The sequence below is a fragment of the Lepidochelys kempii genome, chromosome 5, assembly GCF_965140285.1.
Source record: "Lepidochelys kempii isolate rLepKem1 chromosome 5, rLepKem1.hap1, whole genome shotgun sequence".
Taxonomy (NCBI): domain Eukaryota; kingdom Metazoa; phylum Chordata; order Testudines; family Cheloniidae; genus Lepidochelys; species Lepidochelys kempii.
This window is the reverse complement of record NC_136384.1, coordinates 136,555,414-136,568,892: the sequence shown is the minus strand read 5'-3', so window position 1 is coordinate 136,568,892 and position 13,479 is coordinate 136,555,414. Positions and strand designations below refer to the sequence as shown.

Here is a 13,479-nt window from a genome sequence, read left to right as displayed (position 1 = left end):
GTGAGAGCGCTTGTAATAAGCGCAACCACGACATCCTCATCCTCCGGTGGACCATCTGGTGAAGGCAAAGGCAGGCGAGAAAGGCAATCAGCGACCACATTTTGGTTTCCAGGCTTATATTCCAGTTCATAATTGAAAGAGAGTAGTCCTGCAGACCATCGAGCAGTACAGTATCCTGCTCTTCCCAATCCTTTCGTGGTGAGCAACGTCGTCAAAGGGCTGTGGTCTGTGCGCAACTTGAACGTGCGGCCCCACAGGTAAGTTCTCCATTTTTCAGTAGCCCAGACACAAGCAAGTGCTTCTTTTTCAATTGTAGAATATTTCTCTCACCATTACTTAGTGTCCTTGAAGCAAATGCAACAGTCCTCTCTGTGTTGTCCTCATGCAGTTGTGTGAGAACAGCCCCAAGTCCATAATCAGAAGCATCTGCAGTTACAATTGTGGGTAATACAGGACTGAATAGTGCAAGTACTGGACTATGTACAATCAAGTCTTTCACCGTTTCGAAACCAGCTTGTGCATCCGTCGTCCACACTAAGGGTTGAACTTCTCCGTAGTAATTCCCCTAACGGTTCAATGACAGAAGCATAACTGGGAACTAATTTTGTATACCAGGAGGTAAGACCCAAGAAGGAACGTAAGGTTTGCAAATCTGTTGGAGGAGCAGCATTTGAAATTGCCAGGATATGATCTGGATCAGGTTTTAGTCCAGCCTGTGAAATTGAATGCCCCAGAAAGGAGAGTTCAGTTTGTCTAAATTTGCATTTGGACCTACTGATCTGGAGGCCTGCTTTGCTGATACAGTTTAGTACAGACTGCAGGTTATTGTCATGCTCCTCAGAAGTATTTCCAAACACGATAATGTCATCCAGATAGCACTGAACTCCATGTTGATTCTTCAGAATCAATTACATCATTTTTTGAAAGGCACTTGGGGCAGATGAGAGACTGTATGGAACACGTTTAAAACGAAATAGTCCCTCATGTGTAATAAATGCTGTGAGGTCTCTGCTACATTCATGCAACATAACCTGGTGGTATATGCTCTGCAAATCAAGAGTAGAAAACATCTTTGCTCCACGGAGTTCTGCAAATACTTCTTCTATGTGAGGAAGAGGATGGCTGTTAATTACAATAGCTTTATTTGGCTCCCTTAAGTCCACACAAAGGCAAATGCCTCCACCCTTCTTCTGCGTCACTACGACCGGTGAAACCCATTCTGAGGAGTTGATCTCTTCAATAATGTCCTTTTGAACAAGTTTTCTAAGTTCCTCTGAAACAGCTTCCCTGACTGAAAATGGTAAGTGCCGTAACTTCTGTCGTACAGGCATCACATTATTCTGCATTTTAACTTTATGCAGAAACCCATAAGCACAGCTGAGTTTCTCCTCAACCTGGTGCTGGGTCCCAGCTGAAACTGGTGTGTGTGCCGCAAGAGTGCTTTGCTGAGGAAGATCAATTCATCCATTAACTACCCTGAGATTTAAAGCAGCCAATACATCTCTGCCAAGGATAGGAGTGCCTGTGTGGAGAATGTAGAACTCTGCAGTTACACAGCAATGACCAAAAGTAACTATTACTGGCAGGCAGCCATGTACTGGAACATGGTTTTTCAAATAGCACACCAAGCGAAGTTTGGGTTCAGTCAGAGGCACATCTTTAAAGTAATGCAGATAGATGGAATCAGGTAGTATAGATACTGCTCAGCCAGTGTCCAACATTAGCTGGATAGAGTGTGGTTTGCCTGAGGGTATGGCGGAAACATTTACAGTGCACTTGATCTGTTCTGGAATATGTGCAGTAGTGATTTTGTCCACGCTTAGCACAGTAACATCTGGTATTGTAACTGCATGCACCTGTTGATTGAACTGGCTACTGTGACATACTTTAGCAAAATGTCCAATCTTTTTGCAATGATTGCACTGAGCTACTTTTGCCAGACATCCTGTGTAGCTTGCAAGGTGTTTTGGGGATTCACAGCGAAAACATGCTTTTACTCTATTTTGAATTTGTTGATTCATTGGTTTTTCATTAGTTTTCCTCTTTGCAATTGTGTGTCTGTGATGGTAGTGAACTTTTCTGCAAAGGAGTCACAGCCTGGACTGTGCCTCCTGTATCCATGCTCATTATTTTGGCTTCAGCTGTAGCTGACTCAATCTGAGTAGCAATGGTTATTGCTTTTTCTAGTGTCAGTTGTGGTTCTAGAAGTAAGCGTTCTCCTACATGAAGCATGGTTGTTTTCTCAATGAGCTGGTCTCTAATTATCCCATCTGCCATATCCCTAAAGTCAGAAATTACAATCAGACGCCTCAGGGAAGCAATATACTGCATTATCGTTTCTCCTGGTTTCTGCTTATGCTGGTGAAATCTGTAGTGATTAGCTACTACTTTCACTTTTGGCACAAAAAAATTCTTTAATGCAGTGAGTGTAGTCTCATATTTATCATCTGCAAGAGGAAAAGGGTAAAATATACACTGCCCTTCTGCTCCAAGGCAGTGGATTAGCAGAGCAAGCTTTCTTACTTCAGAAATCTCTGTAGCACTGATTGCAAGCAGGTAAATCTCAAACCTATGGATCCAGGTAGTAAAATAAATTGGAGGCTCACCTGAGCGTTGCAGAAAGGCTGCAGGTGGGTTCAGAGGCAGAAGATCCATCCTCGTTGCCAAAATGTTGTATAAACCAGGCAAGGTACGAACAAGCAACAGGACTTAATTTTCAAAGTGGAAACCTCTTTACCAAGCTGCTGCTGCACCCTCGGTAGCTTTCTTCCAGCCTCTCAACTCCTCCCCTCTCCTTCCTGTTTCCTATCCTTTCAGACTCCCAACAGCCAGAGCTCCAAATTCTAATAATTACAAGCAACATCTAAACACCACACAGCCACAGGGTTTTCTTTGCTGGGTAAACATATCCTTCTGTGCTTGACATATATGGAAATATATTAATATTGCCATCTGCCCTGTGGAGCCCTAGAGATGTGCCTGGTAAGCAATCTGTTTATCAAAACCCATTTCCTGAATCTGTTTTGTTGTCTGTATTGTTGACAGCTATTTTGAAATAAATTACCAAAACAACTGAAAAATGGTATGATTATATTGTGCTGCTTTGACAAATGAAAGATGCAGAATTTTACAATATCGTGCACTGAATTTTTATTTTGGGGGGCACAGAATCCCCTCAGGGGTAGCATATGAATGTTAACACTATGCTATATGCTACAAATGGTAATGCTATGTTAATAAGTTTTGGTTTTGTTATGTAGCACATGCTTTACTCTTCTATTACTTCATTCTAGTGTTCTTCATTCTGACAATGTTAGTTCTGCTTGTTCTGCAAAATCAATAAACTTTTATAAAAATTAAAGATTTCATGACTCCTTTGCATTGATCTCAGAAAATACAATTATTTTGCTATCTCACAGGTTTTTCAAACATCTGTCTACAATCAATCTGTGATGGGTTGGACCCCCCCACCCCATGTACTGGGGGTTTCACTAAGTGCCTCCTGTTCCACCAACCTAGATTCCGTCTCCCTGTTTTGCTGAATTCGGCTCTCCGGTCTCTTACAACACACACAGGTAGGGCCACACCCCACTGCAGCCACAGACTAAAGTCAGCTCCGTGTGAGAGGATTCACCCAGCACTCACCTGCCCACCTCTGCTGGGGGATAAACCCAAAATAATATTTTCTTGCACTGTATAGAAATATCTGTATAGCACAAGCTCATAAAATGTCGCCCTATTCCTTAATGTGAAGAGAGATGTGGACGATTTCTTGCCCCCCCCCCCAGTTAGAAATTACATAAACTGGGTTTAATAATAAACAAAATAAATTGCATTAACTATAAAAGGCAGAATTTTGGTGGCTAAAGAGATAGCAAACAGAACAAAGCAGATTACTAAGCAAATAAAACAAAATACGTTACTAACTAAGCTTGATTCACTAAAGAAACTGGCTACAAATAATATTTTTTCACCGTCAATATTGTCACAGGCAGATTATACAAAGTCTTGAAAGCCAGTGACATCTGTCTGCAGCCTGAGATTTCCGGTATTATTGCTCACAAGCTAGATGCCCTTCCAGCCTGGGCTCAACCCTTCTTCCCCCAGTTCAGTTCTTGCTTCGAGGTGCTTTTCAGTGTCTCTTTGGGTGGGGAGGCAGAGGAAAACCACAAGGATGTCACTCCCCTGCCTTATATAGCTCTTGTGTATAGTGGGAACCTTTTGTCTTCCAGTGGAAAAACACTGGCATTCGAAAGGGGGGAGGGTCCAGTATCAGATGACTCAGACCCAGGTCTCTGCAGGACTGTGGCAGCCATTACTCTCAAGCTGTCTGGAGCATCCACAGGAAGACTAAGCCCTTTCACAGTCCACTGTCTTTGCGAATGGGCCGTCTTCTGTCTGGCTTGTCACTGTTGTACCTGCAGGTCTAGTTGTGAGTGACACCCAAAGTAACCCATTTGAAATACAGATACATGGTCAATATTTCTAACTTCAGATACAGAAATGATATAGTCACATAAATTGGATAATCACATTCAACAAATCGTAACCTTTTCAATTATATCTTCCATGAGCCATCCTGCATAAAGTACATCTCATTTCTGCCATATCCATATCATAAGCATATTTCCATACAGAATATGGAGTGTAACATTACACAATCAATCTGGTTTACATTAGCACATATCCCCAGTATGGAACACTGGCTGTTGGCATTTATTCTGTGATATTAATCATTTATATGATTTGGAGGCTAGGATGAAAATTTAAAATGATCTGGACTAACTGGAGAAATGGTCTGAGGTAAATAAGATGAAATTCAATAAGGACAAATGCAAAGTACTCCACTTAGGAAGGAACAATCAGCCACACACATACAGAATGGGAAATGACTGCCTAGGAAGGAATGCTGCGGAAAGGGATCTAGGAGTCATAGTGGACCACAAGCTAAATATGAGTCAGCAGTGTGACACTGTTGCAACAAAAAGTAAGCATCGTTCTGGGATGTATTAGCTGGAGTGTCATAAGCAAGACATGGGAAGTAATTCTTCCGCTCTACTCTGTGTGGATTAGGCCTCAACTGCAGCATAGTGTCCAGTTCTGGGCACCACATTTCAGGAAAGATGTGGACAAATTGGAAATGGTCCAGAGAACAGTGACAAAAATTATTAAAGGTCTAGAAAACATGAGCTATGAGGGAAGATTGAAAGAACTGGGTTTGTTTAGTCTGAAAAAGAGAAGACTGAGAGGGGACATGATAACAGTTTTCAAGTACTTAAAAGGTTGTTACAAGGAGGAGGGAGAAAAATTATTCTCCTTAACCTCTGATGTTAGGACAAGAAGCCAGGGGCTTAAATTGTAGCAAGGGCGGTTTAGGTTGGACATTAGGAAAAACTCCCTAACTGTCAGGGTGGTTAAGCACTGGAATAAATTGCCTAGGGAGGTTGTGGAATCTCCATCATTGGAGATTTTTAAGAGCAGGTTAGACAAACGCCTGTCAGGGATGTTATAGATGGCGCTGGACCTGCCATGAGTGCAGGGGGCTGGACTTGATGACCTCTCGAGGTTCCTTCCAGTGCTATGATTCTATGATTCTATATATTAATGATATAATATTAGATATATAATATAAATAATAACTTTACTTCCTGGAAAAACAACGAGGATTCTTGTGGCACCTTAAAGACTAACACATTTATTACAGCATAAGCTTTCATGGGCTTCAGCCCACTTCTTTGGATGCAGAAGTGCAAGCTGGAGTTTGGCGGGTGAATAAATATATGCTCACAGAAATGGGTGTGAAGCATTACTATGCAGAGGACCAGTGCTAATGAGGTCAGTACAATCAGGGGGGATGTGGCCCATTACTAACTGTTGATGAGGAGTTGTGAATACCAGAGGAGGGAGAACATCTTTTGCAGTGAACGAGCCATTCCCAGTCTTTATTCAGGCTGAGTATGATACAGTCAAACTTGCCAATGTATTCCAGTTCAGCAGTTTCACACAGAAGTCTGGTTTTGAAGGGTTTTTTTTAAGTATGGCAACTTTCAAGTTTGTCACTGTGTCATAGAATCATAGAATATCAGGGTTGGAAGGGACCTCAGTAGGTCATCTAGTCCAACCCCCTGCTCAAAGCAGGACCAATCCCCAATTAAATCATCCCAGCCAGGGCTTTGTCAAGCCTGACCTTAAAAACTTCTAAGGAAGGAGATTCCACCACCTCCCCAGGTAACGCAGTCCAGTGTTTCACCACCCTCCTAGTGAAAAAGTTTTTCCTAATATCCAACCTAAATCTCCCCCACTGCAACTTGAGACCATTACTCCTCGTTCTGTCATCTGCTACCACTAAGAACAGTCTAGATCCATCCTCTTTGGAACCCCCTTTCAGGTAGCTGAAAGCAGCTATCAGATCCCCCCTCATTCTTCTCTTCCGTAGACTAAACATCCCCAGTTCCCTCAGCCTCTCCTCATAAGTCATGTGTTCCAGTCCCCTAATCATTTTTGTTGCCCTCCGCTGGACTCTCTCCAATTTTTCCACATCCTTCTTGTAGTGTGGGACACAGTACTCCAGATGAGGCCTCACCAGTGTCGAATAGAGGGAAACGATCACGTCCCTTGATCTGCTGGCAATACCCCTACTTATACATCCCAAAATGCCATTGGCCTTCTTGGCAACAAGGGCACACTGCTGACTCATATCCAGCTTCTCATCCACTGTAACCCCCTACGTCCTTTTCTGCAGAACTGCTGCCGAGCCATTCGGTCCCTAGTCTGTAGCGGTGCATGGGATTCTTCCATCCTAAGTGCAGGACTCTGCACTTGTCCTTGTTGAACCTCATCAGATTTCTTTGAGCCCAATCCTCCAATTTGTCTCGGTCCCTCTGTATCCTATCCCTACCCTCCAGCATATCTACCTCTCCTCCCAGTTTAGTGTCATCCACAAACTTGCTGAGAGTGCAATCCACACCATCCTCCAGATCAATTATGAAGAGATAGAACAAAACCGGCCCCAGGACCGACCCTTGGGGCACTCCACTTGATACCGGCTGCCAACTAGACATGGAGTCATTGATCACTACCCGTTGAGCCCGACAATCTAGCCAACTTCCTATCCACCTTATAGTCCATTCATCCAGCCCATACTTCTTTAACTTGCTGGCAAGAATACTGTGGGAGACCATGTCAAAAGCTTTGCTAAAGTCAAGGAAAAACACGTCCTCTGCTTTCCCCTCATCCACACAGCCAGTTATCGCATCATAGAAGGCAATTAGATTAGTCAGGCATGACTTGCCCTTGGTGAATCCACGCTGACTGTTTCTGATCACTTTCCTCTCCTCTAAGTGCTTCAGAATTGATTCCTTGAGGACCTGCTCCATGATTTTTCCAGGGACTGAGGTGAGGCTGACTGGCCTGTAGTTCCCAGGATCCTCCTCCTTCCCTTTTTTAAAGATGGGTGCTACATTAGCCTTTTTCCAGTCGTCTGGGATTTCCCCCGATCGCCATGAGTTTTCAAAGATAACGGCCAATGGCTCTGTAATCACATCCACCAACTCCTTTAGTACTCTCGGATGCAACGCATCTGGCCCCAGGGAGGTTGACGTGCTCTCCCACTGGTTTGTGAATGTTCCCATTCTTGATGTCAGATTTGTCTCCATTTATTCATTTGCATAGAGACTGTCCGGTCTGGCCAATGTACATAGCAGAGGGGCATTGCTGGCACACGATGACATATATGACATTAGTGGATGTGCAATGTGCCCCTGATGGTGTGGCTGATGTGATTAGGTCCTGTGATGATGTCACTTGAGTAGATATGCAGACAGAGTTGGCAACAGGGTTTGTTGCAGGGAATGGTTCCTGGATTAGTGTTTCTGTGGTGTGGTTGTAGTTGCTGGTGAGTATTTGTCTCAGGTTGGGGGGCTGTCTGTAAGCGAGGACTGGCCTGTCTCCCAAGGTTTTTGAGAGTGAGGGATCATCTTCCAGGATAGGTTGTAGATCCTTGATGATGCACTGGAGAGGTTTTAGCTGGGGGCTATAGGTGATGGCCAGTGGCATTCTCTTATTTTCCTTGTAGGGCCTGTCCCGTAATAGGTGACTTCTGTGTACCTGTCTGGCTCTGTCAATCTGTTTCTTCACTTCCCCAGGTGGGTATTGTAGTTTTAAGAATGCTTGAAAGAGCTCCTGAAGGTGTCTGTCCCTGTCTGAGGGAATGGAGCAAATGTGGTTGTATCTTAGGGTTTCATTTTAGACAATGGATCGTGTGGTGTGTTCTCGATGAAAGCTGGAGGCACGTAGGTAAGTATAGCAGTCAGTAGGTTTCTGGTGAAGAGTGGTGTTTATGTGTCCATCACTTATTTGCCTGGTTGTGTCCAGGAAGTGGATCTCTTGGGTGGACTGGTCCAGGCTGAGGTTAATGGTGGGATGGAAATTGTTGAAGTCCCGGTGGAATTCTTCAAGGGCCTCCTTCCCGTGGGTCCATATGATGATGTCATCAATGTAGCGCAAGTAGAGGAGGGCACGTGGGTACAAGAGCTGAGGAAATGTTGTTCTAAGTCAGCCATAAAAATGTTGGCATCCTGTGGGGCCATGCAGGTGTCCATAGCAGTGCCACTGACTTGAAGGTATAAATCATCCCCAAATCTGAAATGGTTATGAGTGAGGACAAAGTTACAAAGGTCAGCCACCAGGTTTGCCGTGACATTATCGGGGATACTGTTCCTGGCAGCTTGTAGTCGATCTTTGTGTGGAATGTTGGTGTAGAGGGCTTCTGCATCCATAGTGGCCAGGATGGTATTTTCAGGAAGATCACTGATGGACTGTAGTTTCCTCAAGAAGTCAGTGGTGTCTCGAAGATAGCGAGGAGTGCTGGTCGCATAGGGCCTGAGGAGGGACAGACATACATAGCCAGACAATCCTGCTGTCAGGGTGCCAATGCCTGAGATGATGGGGCATCCAGTATTCCCAGGTTTATGGATCTTGGGAAGCAGATGGTATACCCCTGGTCTGAGCTCTAGGGGTGTGTCTGTGCGGATTTGTTCCTGTGTATCTTTAGGGAGTTTCTTGAGCAGATGGTGTAGTTTCTTTTGGTACTGGATCAGAGGATAGTGGCCTGTAAAATGTGTTGTTGGGAGAGTTGTCTAGTGGCCTCCTGTTCATAATCCGATCTCTTCATGATGACGACATCACCTCCTTTGTTACTTCCTGGCTCTCCCATAACCCCACAGCTCCCCAACTCAGGGCCATCCCTCCCGCATCCTCTCTCCTTCACCTTGTCACGCTGCAGATATCCTGGGTTCCCCACATCCCTGATTAAAAATCTGGAGCAGCAGTCACTCTCCTGTCCAGGAAGGAGGGTTGGGTAAGAGTCTGGGGGTGTCAGGGAGGGCAGCAGCTTTGGGACTGGCAGACCCCTGCCTGGGAGTGGAGCTGAGGTGAGGAGGGGCCATTGGTGCAGAGTCACTTTCCTGCCCAGCCCCAGCTCTTTCCCAAACGTCTCTCCCCTCACCTGGAGTCTGCAGCTCAGGAGCTGGTGTTGGCAGAGCCTGGGGCTGCCCGGGGGGCTGGTTCCAGCCCCCACCCGGAGAACGTCCCCCTCCCCCCCAGCTGGGCACAGAGGAGAGCTAGGGAAGGGTGCCCCCCGCACACACCCCACTGGGGAGCAGCAGCAGCTCAGCCCGGTTCCTGGATCACAAGTTCTCAACCTGCAGCCTGTGGGCTGCTTGTGGCCCAGTCTACACACGACGGCGACCCATGTGACATCCCCGGGCCATACAGGTAATACTGTATACGGCTCACAATGACAAATAGGTTGAAAACCAGGGCAATAAAGGCAGCAGGGGTGGCGTCTGACCCAGGAAGTTCAATCTCTGATCTGCTGAGCAGCACTAGGGATGGGCTCCTACGAGGCTCGTCCCAAGACTGCTCCCTGGCACAATTTGCTGCCAGTAGCAGACACTGGCACCTAGATCCTCCCGTTTGCTATGCTGTCAGCATTTGCTACATCCCACCCACCCGTCCCCAGCTCCTGGACTTCAGATAGCAAATTCTCACAGAGCGGAGTCTGCCTGTCACAAGTTACTGCCCGTCACCTTTGTCCATCTCCTGTCTGGCAATAGCCACTGGGTGCCATAATACACAGACACACGGTGGGACTAAGAGATGGGGTGCCATAGATTTCAAGTCCACAAAGATCTGCAGGGCCTCCAGCTGCCATTAACTGTGTTCAGTGTTGCTGGACTGAATGGAGGAATTAGCTGGATCAGCTTGACAAAGAAGAAAGTTGGACACAGATCTGCCGTCTCCCATGAACAACAGACATCCTTCCGCTGGGCAAGGGGGCAGCACCTTGCTGGTTAAACATTCAACACATAGCGTTAACAGCAGATAGGGAAAGAGGAAAAGCAACAGAGAAAGTTCTTTGGCTCACAGGGTGATCTATGCCCTGAGCCTTTAGCTCCCTTTACAGCTTCAAGCAATCACTCTAATGGGAGGCAAATAGCCCAGGGGAGGCTACAGAGACATTTCATGATGCATAGAGATAAGGCATTTGTGGCTACATCGTTAACCTCTTGGGTTCAGACCAAATATTGCAAAAATCCATTAATTTTGCGCTGCTGTTTGTGCTTTGGGTGTTAAATTCTCTTCTCTAAGGGGCGGACAGTACTGTATTTTGGCACGACACACACTACAAGGGCTGGCAGGACAGTGGGTGTTTCCCCTCCACTCCTGCACCAGCTCTGGGGGCACCATCTTACTAAATAGCAACGCTACAAATCTTCCTGGTTTACCCATTGCCTTTTTGAACAAGACCCTTCGCTGCCTCTCTGGAACACACCTCAAGGTAAAATCCTCCAATATAAGAACAGGCTGCAGAAGTGCACCTGCAAATATTAACTTATCCCTTGCTTTCCCCCCCCACCCCCTCCCAGCCGTTGTACAGGCATCCTATTCAAGGGTGAAGTAAGGTAGAAAATGTCCTTCCATCTCCAAGAGCAGCCCAGTCTGGAAAAGCAGATGGGACAAGGCTTGACAAAGCCCTGGCTGGGATGATTTAATTGGGGATTGGTCCTGCTTTGAGCAGGGGGTTGGACTAGATGACCTCCTGAGGTCCCTTCCAACCCTGATATTCTATGATTCTATGATTTAAAAAATGAAACCAAAGCAACATGTTATCATGGTTACCATGGAGATGAGTGCTGGGACAAGAACTATTTCTGATAGCTCTGAGTTCTCCTAGCTCCTGCAATGAACAGTCCATGCATAGAGAGGCATTATCAGCCACTGAATGTCTGGCAAATCTTGAAGGGAACGGAAAGAAGATGAGAAAAGACGTGTTGCATGTCTGAGTTAATGATTTGAGATTATCAAAATAACAGGCTCAACTGAAATGATTTAAACTGAGATTATTAATCGGAGATTACCATACCACTATACAGAATACAGAAATAAACAGATACATTACCACCCTTTGTTGTCAGACTAAGAGTCGGATATGTGTCTGTCCTGACACACAGTTTTCATTCTCCCAGAGTTTTCATATCACTATCATTATACAGGGTTTCAGACAAAGGAAACCTAGTTGCCAAGAATATTCTCCCAGAAACATATGTTGTGATGGCATTTTTAAACAGTCTCAGTTTACGTGACTTCTATGTGAAGGCATGATTATTTACAGCTGAGAGGACTAACAATTCTTGAAGTTAATATCTCTCAGTCTTTCTTACTCCACAATCACGCTTCCATGTTGATTTCCCGAACAGAAAACATCTTCTATAACCTATAGTTTCCCTTGTCTACACATGCTTATGTTAACATTTTATATATATATGTTAAGGAGATGGTTATCAAGAATATCTAGAGTTTTACAGACATGAAGGCAGCCTAGAGTTATTAAATACAGCAGAATGAATACATTCCTGACTGGGTTACTGGTTGGTCAAGACCAGTGTTGAAGATAAAGATTCTATAGAATAATTAACATATATCTATAAATGAATCAAATATGCAGAAAGAACTAAAGGTATTACTATTTACCAGCAGGTACTAATAGCTGAAATTGTGGTTTCCTCCCAGCAGAGGATCCTGTAGGCAGAAGTGAGGAGAAGAGGTTTCCAGAAGTGATGTGAAAGTCTCATAAGTGAACAGAAAGAGATGGAAAGGGAGCGCCTGGCCCAGGAAAGTGAGATGATGCATCTGGTGCAGATGCAAACAGCTGTGAGGGAGAACATTCTGTTGCCAAAATCATGACCAGCCGCCCAATCGAGCCATGTCCTGCACCCAGGGGAGAATACAGGATAGTGCAGTCTCCATTGACACCACCCCCTCCCAAGTAGCAGGGCTTTGCCCCCGCTATTCCACCCCCAGGAAAAGCAAAGGGTGAGCGGATGGTCCCTTCTGGCCTTAAGCTCTATGACTCTATGCCCAGCTCCTAGCACCCAGCTTTCACGAGAGTGGGAGCCCATCGGCACAAACAGAGGTTCATTCAGCACTTTGACTATGTTCAACCTGCGCTCCATTGGCCCTACATTTGCACTCAGGGCTGGATTAATGCAGAGGGTTTAGGGGCTGCAGCCCAGGGCCTGGGGCCCACTGCTTCTTTTCATCCGGCCCGCCAGTGTGCCCCTGCAGCCTCTAGGCGAGGGACATTCAGGAATATCTGCATGCTGGCCCCGTCCCCAGCACTGGCTCCGCAGCTCCCATTAGCTAACCACATCATGGAGCAGAAAAGTACGGAGCCGGTGCAGACAGGGATCCTGTCTTAGCCCTGCTGTGCTGCTGACCAAGAGCTGTAAGCACTTCCCAGCCAGAGCTTGCACCCCGCACCCCCTCCTGCACCCCAACCTGAGCCCAGAGCCCCAACCTGCACCCCAACCCCCATTCCAGCCCACAGCCCCCTTGCACCCAAACTCCCTCCCAGATACCACACCCCAAATCTCCTGCTGAACCTCACCCCCCGTCCCATGCCTGGCCCCACCCCGGAGCCCACCCCACCAGCTGGAGCTGCACCCCCTCCCACACCCCAATCCCCTGCCCTGGCCCTGAGGCCACTCTTGTACTCCAAGCCTCCAGGAGCCCCACAAAATCTAATAGCCCACAGGAGAGTTAATCTGGCTCTTGCTGCACTATGTTATTTGTTAACGTTTTTTAATCAATTGGTGTTATTTTTTTCAAATGTCCAACTCTACTAAAAAAAGTCAGTCTGCAATATTTCCGTCAATATGTAACATTCCCCAAGCATCAATTCCTAATAAAATCAAAACTGCAACATAGTTCAGTCATTTCTTTGCTTACATCACATTCATTTCCTGCCCTTCCACCTTGGTAGATTCACTGCACCTTCACGCCCCTATTTCCTTTACTGTTTCGGGGTGTTACACGGTGGCATCTTCTTTGCCTGTTCCACACATTCCAGAAAATCGCTCCCTGTCCACCATTCACCCATCAGTGCGGATCTCCCCCAAAGCACCTAGCACAGAGCTG

At 45.9% G+C, this 13,479-nt stretch overlaps 1 protein-coding gene across 3 annotated transcripts in view; it reads left to right on the top strand.

Moving 5' to 3' along the window:
• Window positions 1–13,221, top strand: part of LOC140911914 (class I histocompatibility antigen, F10 alpha chain) — a 96,972-nt gene extending 83,751 nt beyond the window's left edge. Inside the window, exon 7 of one of the 3 annotated variants that reach the window (XM_073346071.2) lies at window positions 12,076–13,221. In XM_073346071.2, the coding sequence (XP_073202172.2) occupies window positions 12,076–12,125 (50 nt within the window). In that variant the 3' untranslated portion in view covers window positions 12,126–13,221. Of the gene's footprint in view, window position 1; window positions 3,341–12,072 lie in introns of those variants that run through there. The other 2 variants (XM_073346069.2, XM_073346066.2) reach the window with 2 other exon arrangements.
• The last annotated feature ends 258 nt before the right edge of the window (window positions 13,222–13,479 follow it).